This window comes from Colletotrichum costaricense (assembly GCF_030867565.1).
Source record: "Colletotrichum costaricense strain IMI 309622 chromosome Unknown Scaffold_6.1, whole genome shotgun sequence".
Taxonomy (NCBI): Eukaryota; Fungi; Ascomycota; class Sordariomycetes; order Glomerellales; family Glomerellaceae; genus Colletotrichum; species Colletotrichum costaricense.
In genome coordinates, this window is record NW_026848235.1 from 2,383,381 (window position 1) to 2,397,161 (window position 13,781).

At 55.5% G+C, this 13,781-nt stretch overlaps 3 protein-coding genes across 3 annotated transcripts; all 3 read right to left on the bottom strand.

Moving 5' to 3' along the window:
* Positions 1-262: 262 nt before the first annotated feature.
* Positions 263-1,639, bottom strand: CCOS01_07003 (uncharacterized protein; the record flags this gene model as incomplete). The annotated part of the gene is made up of 3 exons (XM_060455170.1): positions 263-1,058; positions 1,128-1,220; positions 1,326-1,639. The coding sequence occupies 3 exons, from the start codon at positions 1,637-1,639 to the stop codon at positions 263-265; spliced, it is 1,203 nt and encodes a 400-aa protein (XP_060314870.1).
* A 617-nt stretch (positions 1,640-2,256) lies between these two features.
* Positions 2,257-4,802, bottom strand: CCOS01_07004 (fungal specific transcription factor; the record flags this gene model as incomplete). The annotated part of the gene is made up of 2 exons (XM_060455171.1): positions 2,257-4,420; positions 4,576-4,802. 2 exons carry the CDS (start codon positions 4,800-4,802, stop codon positions 2,257-2,259), a joined length of 2,391 nt encoding a protein of 796 aa, XP_060314871.1.
* A 777-nt stretch (positions 4,803-5,579) lies between these two features.
* CCOS01_07005 (uncharacterized protein) lies at positions 5,580-13,101 on the bottom strand (the record flags this gene model as incomplete). The annotated part of the gene is made up of 2 exons (XM_060455172.1): positions 5,580-12,726; positions 12,821-13,101. The coding sequence occupies 2 exons, from the start codon at positions 13,099-13,101 to the stop codon at positions 5,580-5,582; spliced, it is 7,428 nt and encodes a 2,475-aa protein (XP_060314872.1).
* Between the last annotated feature and the right edge of the window lie 680 nt (positions 13,102-13,781).

Consider the following 13,781-nt stretch of genomic DNA (forward strand, 5'->3'; position numbering starts at 1 on the left):
TAGTAATACATTATTCAGCTCAGGACATCCAAGACATGGCACTTTATCAAGATTTCAGGTGACTGAAACTGAAATGCTTCCAACGTACTGCATAGCTACCTTACTGTAGGTCTAACGGTCGCGCGAATCTGATTGGCTTAATGCATCTCGGTATTTCGTACTACTGCGTAAAGCACACTACAAAAGATGGTTCAAGGTCGAAAATGCCGAACAGAATGAATTGTACACAAAATCAATGCAGACGCCCAACGAACACGCACAATCAAACCTCCTGCAACGTAGTCGCTCCAATAGGCGCACCACTCTTGGGAGTCAAAAAGCTACTCCCCACGACTTTCCCACCCGCGCCCCGAGGCCCCTTCAAAACCGACGCATCAACACTCACAAAAGACGCATTCGTCCACGTCGTCCCATCATTCCACGAATTCCCCGTCGCCGTGACAGTACTCACCAAACTCACCTGCGCACTCCCCGAAGCCCCATTCACAGCCGCGACATTCCCCCGCATAACCGAAGACGAACTCCGCATCAGGAACCCCGTATCCCCATTATTCCACGCCGAGTTCCTCTCGAAAGTCAAACTACCCGGGTTCCCATTATCAATAAACCCCTTCTTCCAATTCCCAAACGCGATACAATTCCGCACTACATGATCCGCCACAGGGTTCCCCGTGATCCCCAATTTGAATCCGTTTCCATCCCCTTCAAACGGGCTGAACCCCCACCGGTTATACCCGTTGCCCCAAGCATACACCTCCTCCAGCACCACGGCGGACCCGAACATGAAGAGGTCGAGCCCGTCGTCGACGTTATCCCACAGCCTCGCATTGCGCAGGACGTTGCCCTCGCCGGACCCTGACTTGCACGCGAAGCCGTCTGCGCTCTCGCCGTTCTTGCGCGGGTCGCGGTTGCGGTAGGAGTCGAGGTTCGCGACGGTGTTGTTGGATGAGGCGCCCTCGAGCTGGAAGCCCGTTTCGTAGTTGTCGTGGGTGGAGATGTTTGTGTAGGTGTTGTGGGAGGCGTCGCGGGCGTAGATCCCGTAGGGCCCGTTGATGAGTCTTGGTTCAGGTCAGTTGTGTTGATTGGTGATTGGGAGAGAGAAGTGACGTGAAGGGATTTTGACTTACTCCAAATCGTAGAATGCCCAGTAATTCGCATTTTGGATGTGAAAGATCCCGCGCTCAGAATTGGGCAAGGCCTCACCCAACGCCTTTGGAGTTCTGGTGAAAGTTGGAATGCCCCCTGTCAGCCCACATTCTCTGCCCCACAAGCACAGTCTCACTACTGCTGCATATTACACAATCAGCTGGAGAAAAAAGACTTACCCAGGCATATTCTCCCCATCGACGATAACCTTCTCCCCCGGATACGCCCTCATAGTAATCGGCTGCGTCCGCGTCCCGCTCTTTGCAATCTGAATATTCGCCGTCGGCGCATACGTGCCCCCGCGGAGAAAAATCGTGTCGCCCGCGACGGCGGCGCCGACGGCCGATTGGATGGAGCCGTACGGCGCGTCGAGGGTGCCCGTGCCTGTGCCTGCGGGGGAGACGAAAATGTCGCGGGCGGTCGTGTGGTACGCGCCACTCAGGAGGAGCGCAAGGAGCGCCAGCGGCGGCGGGTTGAATTTAGAGGGGATCATGACTTTGCGAGCTGGAGGAGGTCCGATGACACGACCTTTTGGAGAGGAAAGCAAACGAGTGAACCTTTTTTTTTCTCTTTTTTTTTTTTACACATTGAGTGAAAGTTTCCCGTGCATCCAATACCTTTTTATGAACTTGTGTTCTGCCAAGAAAAGAAGACATAGATGACAATACAGCTTGTCCATGAAAAGCCGATCCGCCCTTATCTCTGAGTGACAATTTCTTTCATAAAGTTGCGTGACGTGCAGGTACCAATATCCGTACTTCGTCTCCAAAATGTAACCATGTCGTTCCAAGAAATCCAACAAGAAAGACAGAAATTCCCCCCAATCACGGGCCCCTGTCTCCACCGAATCGGGAAAGAAGTACCATTTCTCCCGTGCCCGTACCCCCCACCTGGACCACCTCCCCGGAAGAAAACGATCCCGCAAATAAAACAAAGTCGACGGGATCTCATCTGTCGTTTATGTTTCGAATCAGAGTCTTTTCGATTTCGATTGACTGTGTACATCAATGGGCACGGAATTATTTGCACCCGTTCGTCCTTGAACAGGGCAGTCCTGAGATTTCAACTCTCACCCCCACACCTCTTCTCTTATTAACAACAGCAAGACCTTCAGGTAGAAGCCCACGTATCCCAATTCTCCGCGCTAAAATCAGGCCAATACAACGCCTGCAAGTCATCATAGAACGACGCCTCCAAAAACTGCAGATCCAACACCGGTTGCGCAAGGAGCTCCTCCAACGACGGCTCCGTCAGCGCCATTCCCGCCGTCGTGGGCCCCGTCCCCGGCCGCACTGGAAGTCCACTTGCACCACTGGGACCGAATTGCGACGACATGAGCGGGCCGGATTCAGGTTCAGGTCCGGGTCCGTGCGACGGCGGCAGTACCTCGCCATAGGAAGATGTAGAGGAAACCTGCGTCTGCGTCTGCTGCTGCTCAGCGTCCACCCTCCCCATACGCTTCGCATAAAACCTATCAAGCTCAGCCCTCATCACGTCGACGTGGTGACAGTACTCCATTGCAGCGAAATTCCCCGCGTCGCGCAGCTGCGAGAGGAACCTGACCGATTCCTCAAAGGCCTCCTTGTCGTCATTGGGCGTTGTCCCCGCCCCTGACGTACTGTCCTGGAGAAGACTCGACGCGGCGAGGATCGTCAGCGCAGAGAAAAGGTACTGCGTGTAAAAATAGTCAAACGTCGCAAAAGACCCGTCGATCCACGATTCAGTCAGCAAGCGAATCGAGTGGCGCGCGCAGCGGATACAGGCTTCCGATAGCGTGATTGCGCTCGCCGGGACTTGCTGAGTCTCTGTGGTCGTGGTTGCGGATGGCCATGAGGCGACTTTTGTTCGTAGGATGTGGAGGAGAATTGGGCGTGTTGCTAGGATTGCGCACTTGAAGGAGCATGCGTTAGTAAAGGATTGCCTCTTCAGGTGAGCGTCTGTGCGAGATTCCAATACCTGGTTAAAAGACAAGTGCAGCGAAATAGGCTTCGGCCCAGTTCCCGCATTATCGAGCTGCAAATGGGTAGGCAAATCCTCCACCCAGGCCCGCAGATCCTTGAGCGCCTGCTGGACCTTCGTCGACAGTGTCGTCGCCTCGCCCTGGCTGCGCTGGCCGTAGATGGAGCGGACCGTCTTGGTGATGAGGGCTGCCAGCCGCAGGCTCGCCACGTGGTATGCGGTATCCTCAAAGTCGGTCGCGTGAGTCCGCACCACTGCCACCCCGTCATTCTCCCCCTCAGAGGGCAGATCGACGCCGACGTCGCTGTCTTGGATGGCGGTCGGGTGGCCGAGCTTGGAGGCCCAGATACGGTCAAAGATGTACGTCGTCCAAAAGAGGCGCTTGCGGTGCTCGCGTACATCAGGGTCGCGTAACTGGGACTCGGGGATGTTGAGGTGCAGGCCCATAACGATGGCCATGCGCATCGCGGTGCCGGACATGACGAAGGCGCTATAGCGGCGGTTGAGGGCCAACGAGTAGAAGGAAAGAAGCAGCATGATCTCGATCGAATCCGTGCCCGGCCGCTCGTCGAGCACACCCAGTACGCGCGAGGCCTTGGCAAAGTAGGGCATCCCGGGGAAGTCCTTCTCCGAGGGGATGGACCTTGTGGAGTAGAGCTCGCCGATGGCGAAGAGTGCCCACAGCTTGGAGCGGAGCATGAGGTCGCCCCAGGAGGGGTTATGAATGCTCTGCTCGAGGTCGCGCATGACGGCGCTGCGGCGGACGACGTGGTACCGCCGGGCGACGTACTTGAGGGCGACCTCGACGAGGAAGCGGGAGCGCGAGGGCGTGGGCCAGGCGACGTCGGAGGACTTGACGAGAGCCATGAGCTCGGCGTCGGGAGCGTAGTTCACGCGCAGCATGTGGCGAGGTTGCGGCGCGTAGGGGTCCGAGATGACCTGGCGGAAGCGGGTGGAGAAGGCGGCGTCAGCGACCTCGCCGATGAGGATCGGGGTGCGGAAGACGTTGGCGTTGATGAACCACGGTCGAACTTCGAGGGTTGCCGTTGTTGGAGCTGCGGTTCCGGCTGCTGCTACTGCATCTTCCGCCGCCGCTGCCACTGTCGAGAGATCTTCGTTGTCGCCTAGGTTTGCAGACGTTGGCGTTGACAAGACCTCCCTGTGGCCAGTGTAACTGGTGTTTTGAGATGGTGTTGCTGTCGACGTCGTCGTTGATATCACGTCATCTAGCGGCGCACATGTGGAGGTCGAAGCGCTCTGAGAGGCAACCTGGTTCTTGAGACGGCGAATCTCATCCAGAAGACCGTCAATGTAGCTGTAATTGTACAACAAATACTTGGCATGAGCTCATCATTATCCCGTAGTTCATAGTAGAGAAGAGGAAGAAGAAAGGAAAGAAAAGGAAAGCAAGAAACCGTGTGTGTTGTGTGTAGTTGCATGGCTCTCGGTCAGAAGTCAAATGTAAAGTACCTTTGTCTGACCTTGACCTGTCTATTGCGGCGCGGATAAGTGCACTCGGCACCCTTCCCGGCATGCCGACAATTCTGACAGGGCTGGTCGCCGGAGCACTTTACTTTTCGCGAATGGCATCGGCGGCACGCGGTTGATTTGATGGGCGGGAGAGGCCCGTCATCAAAGGGGCTTCTGCGAGCCTCCGTCGTGCTGCTGCTGGATGGGTGGCTGTTGCGAGCCGCCATGGTGGGAATGGCATGTCTTGAGGTGCGGGTTTGAGTACCTGACAGTGGGTAGAAGAGGTGGTGAAATGAGAGTAAAGTAAAGGCTGAAGACAAAGAAAGACAAGAAAGAAAGTGACGAGGTCAAGTCCGATGCATCCCTTCGAAAGCGTTGTCCATGGTCAATTTCCCACCAACATACGAATTACGCGTGCCTACCTACTTACCTTCCCTTACTGTCAGGAACACTGCGAGTATGTGTCAGAGGGCTCTCTCGTCACACCGATGACGGCGAAATGTCGGGATGCCGAGGTGACCCAGGCTTGCCAGTTTTGTTGCTTTGTCAGATTTCACAACGCACCGGCAGCTGGCAGCGGCCCGAGCTTTCGTCTCCCTCCGGTCTCGTCGGCAAAGCGACATTTTGCCGACAGATGAGTCATCCTGTAAATTAGGTAATCACCAACAACTTTTTTGTTCGTCTTGTTGCTTCTTCAAGGATGAAGGAGGGACTTTATCTTTTGGGGTGTTTGGATGATTGTAGTATGATATTATGAATAAGAAGTTTGACGGGAGTTACTTGAAATAAGTAGCCTACCACTCGGATAGTAAATCTCTAACATAAGTGTAATTCGAGAGCAATGACAAATTGTGTTGCTTGAGGCTAGCTTGAGCCTAGTAAAGGAGAGTATGAAGTGTTACAGTGTCTATCAGCGTTCCAAGAGTACCAGAATGACAAATGAAAAAAGAAAGCAAGAGGTGAAACCGAAATGACCACAATGCATTCGGAGCCCGTTTGGATAACTAGGCAAAGGATACGACAACTCTACCGGGGGCAGTTGAAGCGGCGAGGCCTTGGAACGAGTCCGAAACCGAGGCGTCCACGAAGCTGGAACCACCGCCACCGCCGGCCGGCATACGCTGGACTGTTGAGCCCACCGAATAGTAGCCAGTGGCTCCGCTACCTCCACCACGGTAACCACCGCCGCCGCCGCCAGAGCCATCGTTGAAGCTGCCGCCCGCGCCGGCAATACCGTTCCCACCAACGGATCCGCTTCCGGCATTTCCGTTTGCCGACGTTCCCAAGCCTGTCCACGTACCACCGGCTCCGGCGAGAATCTGAGTGCCTGGAGCTCCTCCGTTGGATGTGGACGTGACGGTACCGCTCGGCAGCGTGATATTGTAGGAAGAACCCTTATCACCAGCGTTACTTGTTCCGCCAATGTAGTTGTAGTTTAGTTCAAAAGCTCCTTGGCCGTTGTTGGATACCACGATGGACCCGCCGCCGCCTCCGCCAGCGACCGCAAGAAGGTTCTGGCCGAGGTAGAGAGCGGAAGCGCCGCCACCTCCACCGCCATTGTTGGAGGCAGATCCACCGTTGCCGTACTGACTCTGGCCAGCAGCACCAACGGCATTGACTCTCGTACCAGCGCCGCCAGCGAGCAGCAAAACAGTTTCGCCTGGGGTAACAGCGATGGAGCCGTTGATCGATGCACCAGCACCGCCGCCACCACCGCCGCCACCGAGGACGGTGAATCGCATGACAGTGGCGCAGGCAGGAACAACTACTTGGGCTGTGGCACCCGCCGGGGCGGCGGCCGAGGCCGTGCTCGTCAAGGAGACCACGCAAGAAGTCGAGGACGAAGTCGTCGAGCTGGACGTGGTGGAGGTGTCAGTTGTAGTCGGGGCAGCAGTGGTGGACGAAGTCAAAGTATCAGTCGATGTAGTGGCAGGACTGGTGGTAGAAGTCGACGAAGTCGGAGACGTCGTCACAGTCGGAGTGGTAGTCGAAGTACCAGGAGGCGTAATGTCGAACTGTGCGGGCGCGTTACCGCAGCCGCCAGGCACGAAGATGTTATTCGTCGCCGGTACGGTTTGCGACGCAACAACGGCGCCACTTGGATTTGTAACGGTCAAAGAGTGCTGGTAGCAGCCCTGGGCGTTTACATAGAGGAACCTGATGGGGTAATATTGACCCGCCACGGCTGTGAACGTGAATGTGGGGACGGTTGCGGGCTGTTGGGTGTATCGAGTGAGGTCGGCATTGGCGTTTGTAAAACCGGTCACCGCCTTGTCACCAATCCAGACGTACCCACCTTCATCTGCCGTACCAAAGGCAAAAGTATACGTGCCGGATACGTTGGGATGGAAGTAGCCCGTCTGCTGGATGTACCAGTATCTCGAGCCGCCGTTGACTGTTGTGCCATAAACGACGGGTGTTGGATCTGTAGTCTCGGCGCAGTTGCCGCCGAATGTGGTACCAACGAGATTCGTCACCCCGGTGGTCTGAGGGCTCTGTCCTGAAAGAACGGTACGCACGTTGTTGTATGTGTCCGCCCAGGCGTCGCCCGAAGCCACGACGTGGAAGGGAATCTGTCCTGGGTAGCTGGTGGTGTTGCTAGGCGACTGGTTGAAGTCGTAGTACGCCCAGTTCAGTCCGGAAGTACAAGTCGGGGTGGCTGAAGTGGAACTGCTCGTCGAAGATGAAGTCGTGCTGGTCATGGTAGAACTTGTGGAAGTGGTGAGAATGGATGGATCTGCTGCATATACGCAGCGAGCTCCATCGTTGACTCCCGAAACAGGACCATCGGAGACCAAGGTTGGCTGACCAGAGTTGACGTTGAAATTATAAATATTTCCGCTGTTGTTTTCGGAGCCGTAGAACGTGTTGCCGCTCGAGGCATAAAGCGCTCCAAACACTTCGTTGCCATTGATCCGCGTGTATGTCCGTACAATTGACCAGTCATGAGTAGTCCGACTCCATCTCGCTAATGAGAATCGACCGTTGGCGTCGACTCCCGTGATACTGTAGAGGTAATCGCCACCTCCGGGTACATAAACCCAGTCGGATACGCCATTGGCGATAGTACTAGTACCTGTGGCGATGATCTGCGTGAAGGTCGCCGAGTTGGGGTTCATATCGATTTGTGCCCAGGCTCCACCGCTAACGCTGATGTAGTACCGTCCGAGTGTGTCGATCTCTCCAACGTTGTAGTATCCAGTTGGAAGATCTGGGCCAATGAGAACCCCTTGGCCGTTCCTTGCGATGCGGATTATACGGTTCACATTGTTCACAGTAGTAATGCCATAAATGTAGTTATCCAAGGGGTTATAGCCAATCGCATTGATTTGACCACCAGGTCCAACATTGGTAGAAACCGTGGTCTGAACCCCAGTAGTGAGGTTTAGTCGGTAGAGTGTGGTGCTCTGAATCAGGTAGCCACCAGCGTCGCAGCTGTAGGTCGGGCCAGGGGCGATTGTGGTTGAGGTCGAGCTGCTGCTAGTGCTGCTAGGGGTCACAAAAGTAATGACGCTTGTTGTGCCAGCAGGATCCGTGGGGATGATGGTAGTGAGGCCAGTCTGTGTGCCTGTAGATACAACCGTCGTAAGTCCTCCAGTGATCGGAGGGACGAAGGTGATGACACTAGTGGTTCCGGCGGGATCCGTGGGGATAATAGTAGTTACACCCGTCTGGGTACCGGTCGACGTAAGAGTTATCAAGCCACCCGTAATAGGGGGAACAAAAGTGATAACACTAGTGGTTCCGGCGGGATCCGTGGGGATAATAGTAGTTACACCCGTCTGGGTACCGGTTGACGTAAGAGTTATTAAGCCACCCGTAATAGGGGGGACGAAAGTGATAACACTGGTGGTTCCGGCGGGATCCGTAGGGATAATTGTAGTAACTCCTGTTTGAGTGCCGGTCGATGTGAGAGTGGTCAAACCACCCGTGATAGGGGGAACGAAAGTGATAACACTGGTAGTTCCAGCAGGGTCCGTTGGAATGATTGTAGTTGCACCCGTCTGGGTGCCGGTTGACGTGAGAGTTGTCAAGCCACCTGTGATCGGAGGAACGAAGGTAATAACACTGGTAGTTCCAGCAGGATCTGTTGGAATTATAGTAGTGACTCCTGTTTGAGTGCCTGTCGATGTGAGTGTGGTCAAACCACCGGTGATAGGAACGAAAGTGATGACGCTGGTGGTTCCAGCAGGGTCCGTTGGAACGATTGTAGTTACTCCTGTTCGGGTACCAGTCGACGTAAGAGTTATCAAGCCACCCGTGATCGGAGGAACGAAAGTGATGACACTGGTAGTTCCGGCTGGATCCGATGGAATGATGGTGGTAGCTCCCGTCTGTGTGCCTGTGGAAGTGATGGTTGTGAGCCCGCCCGTGATCGGGACGAAGGTGATGACGCTGGTGGTGCCAGCAGGATCGGATGGAATGATGGTGGTCGCTCCAGTGCGTGTAGCCGAGGACGTTACTGTTGTGATGAAGCCTGTAGGAGGCTGAACGAAAGTGATGACACTGGTGGTACCAGCAGGGTCTGTAGGAACCACAGTTGTTACTCCAGTCTGGGTGGCTGTCGAAGTGAGCGTGGTGATGAAGCCTAGACGCTGGACAAACGTGATGACTGTTGTAGGGCCGCCGCTGGGACCCGGTGGGACAGTGGTCAAACCGGTCGTAGAACCGGTCGAAACGATGGTCACCGGTGGGATCGGAGCCGTGGTTGTGACAAAAGTCACGACAGTCGGAGGGCCGCCACTGGGGCCGGGAGTAAGGGTAGTCAGTCCAGTAATGCTTCCAGTCGAAGTGACTGTGACTGGTATGGGCGTAGTGACGAAAGTGACAACCGTAGGAGGACCACCGCTGGGGCCGGGCGTAAGGGTAGTCAGGCCAGTGACGCTTCCAGTCGAAGTGACTGTAACTGGTACGGGCGTAGTAACGAAAGTGACTACCGTGGGAGGGCCGCCACTAGGTCCCGGAGTAAGGGTTGTCAGGCCAGTAGTGCTTCCAGTCGAAGTGACTGTGACTGGCACAGGTGTAGTAACGAAAGTGACAACCGTGGGAGGGCCGCCGCTGGGGCCGGGCGTGAGAGTCGTTAGGCCAGTGACGCTTCCAGTCGAAGTGACTGTGACTGGCACTGGTGTAGTAACGAAAGTGACTACCGTGGGAGGGCCGCCACTAGGTCCCGGAGTAAGGGTGGTCAGGCCAGTAGTGCTTGCAGTAGAAGTGACTGTGACTGGTACAGGTGTAGTAACAAAGGTGACTACCGTGGGAGGGCCGCCACTGGGCCCCGGAGTAAGGGTTGTCAGACCAGTAATACTTCCAGTCGAAGTGACTGTGACCGGTGACGAGGGAGTAACAAATGTCACTACTGTGTAAACCGAGTCACCGCCGTAGGGAAGAGTCGTCAAGCCGGTCGTGCTAGCTGTTGAAATGATCGTAGTCACACGTGGTGTCGGCACAAAAGTAATCACAGTTGGTGGTCCTCCAGGTCCTCCCGGAATCGTAGTCAATCCGGTGGTGCTGCCTGTGGATGTCACGGTAACGGGCGGCGGGCCAGTCGCAATGGTGACAATTGTAGTCGGGTCTCCGGGTCTGCCAGGAGTCTGAGTGAATAGGCCAGTTGAGGATCCCGTCGATGTGACGGTCACATATGGAGGGCCAGTCACAAGGGTGATGACTGTAGTCGGGTCTCCCACTCTTCCGGGGGTCAAGGTTGTAAGACCGGTAGTTGACCCCGTTTGAGTGAGAGTAACCCGAGGAATGGGGGTTGGGACGAAAGTGATGACAGTAGTGGGATCCCCAGGTCTACCCGGAGTCTGGGTGGTGATGCCAGTGACTGAGCCACTGGTAGACGTAAGTGTAAGAATGCCTCCCGTAGGGCTCGGGATAATAGTCACGATGGTGGTTGGGTCACCAGGTCGGCCGGGAGTCTGAGTAACGACACCCGTACCCGTTCCGGTAGATGTTATGGTGACGAAACCTCCAGTAGGAGACGGAACAATAGTAATGACAGTAGTAGGATCTCCAGGGCGGCCAGGGGTTTGAGTGATCAAGCCAGTTCCTGTTCCCGTGGAGGTAATTGTAGTGAAGCCCCCAGTTGGGGAGGGCACAATAGTAATGACTGTAGTCGGGTCGCCAGGTCGTCCAGGAGTCTGAGTGATCAACCCAGTTCCTGTTCCGGTTGAGGTGATGGTCGTCACCCCGCCAGAAGGACTTGGCACCAGAGTGATGACTGTAGTTGGATCTCCAGGCCTACCGGGAGTCTGAGTAATCAGGCCAGTGCTACTTCCAGTAGATGTGATGGTGACGAAGCCACCTGTAGGACTTGGGACAATGGTGATGACGGTAGTTGGGTCGCCTGGGCGGCTAGGAGTCTGGGTGATGAGGCCAGTTCCTGTTCCGGTTGAGGTGATTGTGACGAAGCCACCTGTGGGAGATGGAACGAACGTAACCACAGTCGTTGGATCTCCTGAGCGGCCGGGCGTGAGAGTTGTGACGCCAGTCCGAGTGCCTGTTGAGGTGACAGTTGTCAACCCTCCCGGAGGGGGCACAATGGTGACCACGGTAGTCGGATCGCCGGGTCGGCCTGGTGTCAGGGTCAACAAACCGGTTTGACCGGGCTGAGTGCCAGTGGAAGTAGTAGTGACGAAGCCACCAGGAGGAGGCACAATCGTGACAACTGTGGTAGGATCGCCGGGTCGACCTGGTGTCAGGGTCAATAAGCCGGTTTGACCGGGCCGAGTACCAGTGGAAGTGGTAGTGACGAAGCCACCAGGAGGAGGCACAATCGTGACAACTGTAGTAGGGTCACCAGGCTTTCCAGGGGTGAGGGTGAGGAGGCCCGTTTGGCCTGGCTGAGTGCCAGTCGACGTAGAAGTAACAAAGCCACCAGGAGGAGGCACGATAGTAACAACTGTGGTAGGGTCACCAGGCTTTCCAGGAGTGAGGGTGAGGAGGCCAGTTTGACCGGGCTGAGTACCAGTCGATGTAGAAGTGACTATACCTCCGGTGGGTGGTGGGACGATAGTAACGACTGTAGTAGGATCACCAGGCTTTCCAGGGGTGAGGGTGAGTAGGCCAGTCTGACCGGGCTGAGTACCAGTCGATGTAGAAGTGACTATACCTCCGGTGGGTGGTGGGACGATGGTGACGACTGTGGTAGGATCGCCAGGTTTTCCAGGCGGCAGTGTCAACAGACCAGTCTGACCGGGCCGGGTGCCGGTTGAAGTGGAAGTGACCACTCCCCCAGTGGGAGGAGGCGGCACAATAGTAACAACGGTAGTAGGATCTCCAGGCTTTCCGGGAGGCAATGTCAGGAGGCCAGTCTGGCCAGGCTGCGTGCCGGTGGACGTTGACGTGACAACCCCGCCGGTCGGAGGGGGGACGATGGTAACAACCGTAGTTGGGTCCCCGGGCTTGCCGGGCGGCAGAGTCAGTAGACCTGTCTGACCAGGGCTGGTACCAGTCGAAGTGGAAGTGACCACGCCTCCTGTTGGGGGAGGGACAATCGTGACCACAGTGGTAGGGTCGCCAGGCTTTCCAGGAGGCAGAGTAATCAGCCCCGTCTGACCCGGGGTTGTACCGGTCGAGGTGGAAGTCACGACGCCACCGCTAGCAGGAGGAACAATCGTGACAATCGTCGTTGGGTCTCCGGGCTTGCCAGGGGGTATGGTGATGAGTCCTGTCTGACCAGGCCGAGAGCCGGTCGACGTGGCAGTCACCAGCCCCCCCGTCTGCGGTGGGACGTAGACGATTTGGGTACCAGTGCCATCGGTCCCGGAGGGAGGCAACGTCAAAGTAGTCAACACCGTACCGGGAGCTGTGATGGTCGTGTAGGGTCCATTGAAAGGAGGACTTCCTGCATTCGGCGTAGGCGCAGGGGTCAGGACGAGGACAGTTCCGGTAGGGTCGCCGCCGCTGGGGGGGATGGTCAGGGTCGTCAAGGTTGAGCCCGGATAGGGGGCCGTGGCTGTTGTGAAGCTTCCACCGTTGGGAGAGGTTGATGGCAACCAGGGCTTGTTGGACTCGAGAGGAGAGCAGATGTACTTCGTGCCAGTGGCTTGGCCGCTTTGAGGAGGGATGACAATGGTGGTCGGCTGGGATCCTGCAGGAACATTTGCGGTAACCGTGACACAAGGGCCATTGTAGGGAGAGTTTGTGACCCTGGAGAAGAAACAAAGTTAGTACCATTCAGAAGAAGATTCAAGATGCTGCGCTGAAAGAGTCATTGATGGTGGACTATTATCAGAATGCTTACACAGCAGAGCTGTACGTCATCGTCATCGTGGTCAGGAAGTCGGTATTAACCACAGTTGGAGCATTGGTGACCTTGACGGTTGTGCCAGCTACAGTGAAAACGGTATTGGAAGAGAGAGAAGTGCTGAGATGAAGCGGGATGCAATGAACGATTTCGAAAGGCTGGACAGCGGTTGGAACAGCTGCTGGCCCAGTGGTGGGACAGTCCTCTCTTGCTAAACCAGGCCATGGTAGGATGGCCGCAGAGCTCATCAACGAGGTGAGAAGCGAAGTGCGCCTCATCTTGGCGATGATGCTTTTAAGTAAAGACTTTGGATGCTTGAACGATTGTGGACATGGAGATGTCAGAGGCAACTTGATAATAGAAAGCTGGCGAGCTGGTGTTGAGTGTTGTCGTGAGGTGAGTCTTTGGGAATTTGGACGATGGCTTATATTTCAAAAGTTTGGAGCTGTCAGTTTCTTGACGTTACACGCTTGGGTATGATCACGATGATCTAAGTCAAAGGCCACTCTTCGACTCTGTACCTACGTGGCGCGTTCCGGAGTCGGTTGGCTCCCGTCACATCACTAACTTGATTTCCACCGCCAATCCTGAACCAGCGTGTTTTTTTAACGCGCAATGCGAAAATCTCAAAGTCTCCGCAAATACGCCGCGACAAAAACTGTTCTGACATTCACGGATTTTCTTTTGGTCTGCTTACTACCGTTGCCTCGCCTCCCGCCAAGAAATTTTCGTATCGTTTTCATCTAGAGCTTACGATACATGATTATTTACCGTCAATGAAACCGGTGGGACTTATTCTCTTGCGTTCTTGAGAGGTTCATCTCAGCGGTATGCGACCAGATCACGGCAAGTCAATGCCGAGCTGGTTGAAGGTAAAGGACGATGGCCGAAAAGGACAAGTTGTGAGGCATCTGCCAGATGCAGTTCACTTAGCGAGCAGGCATCAACAACGTAGTAT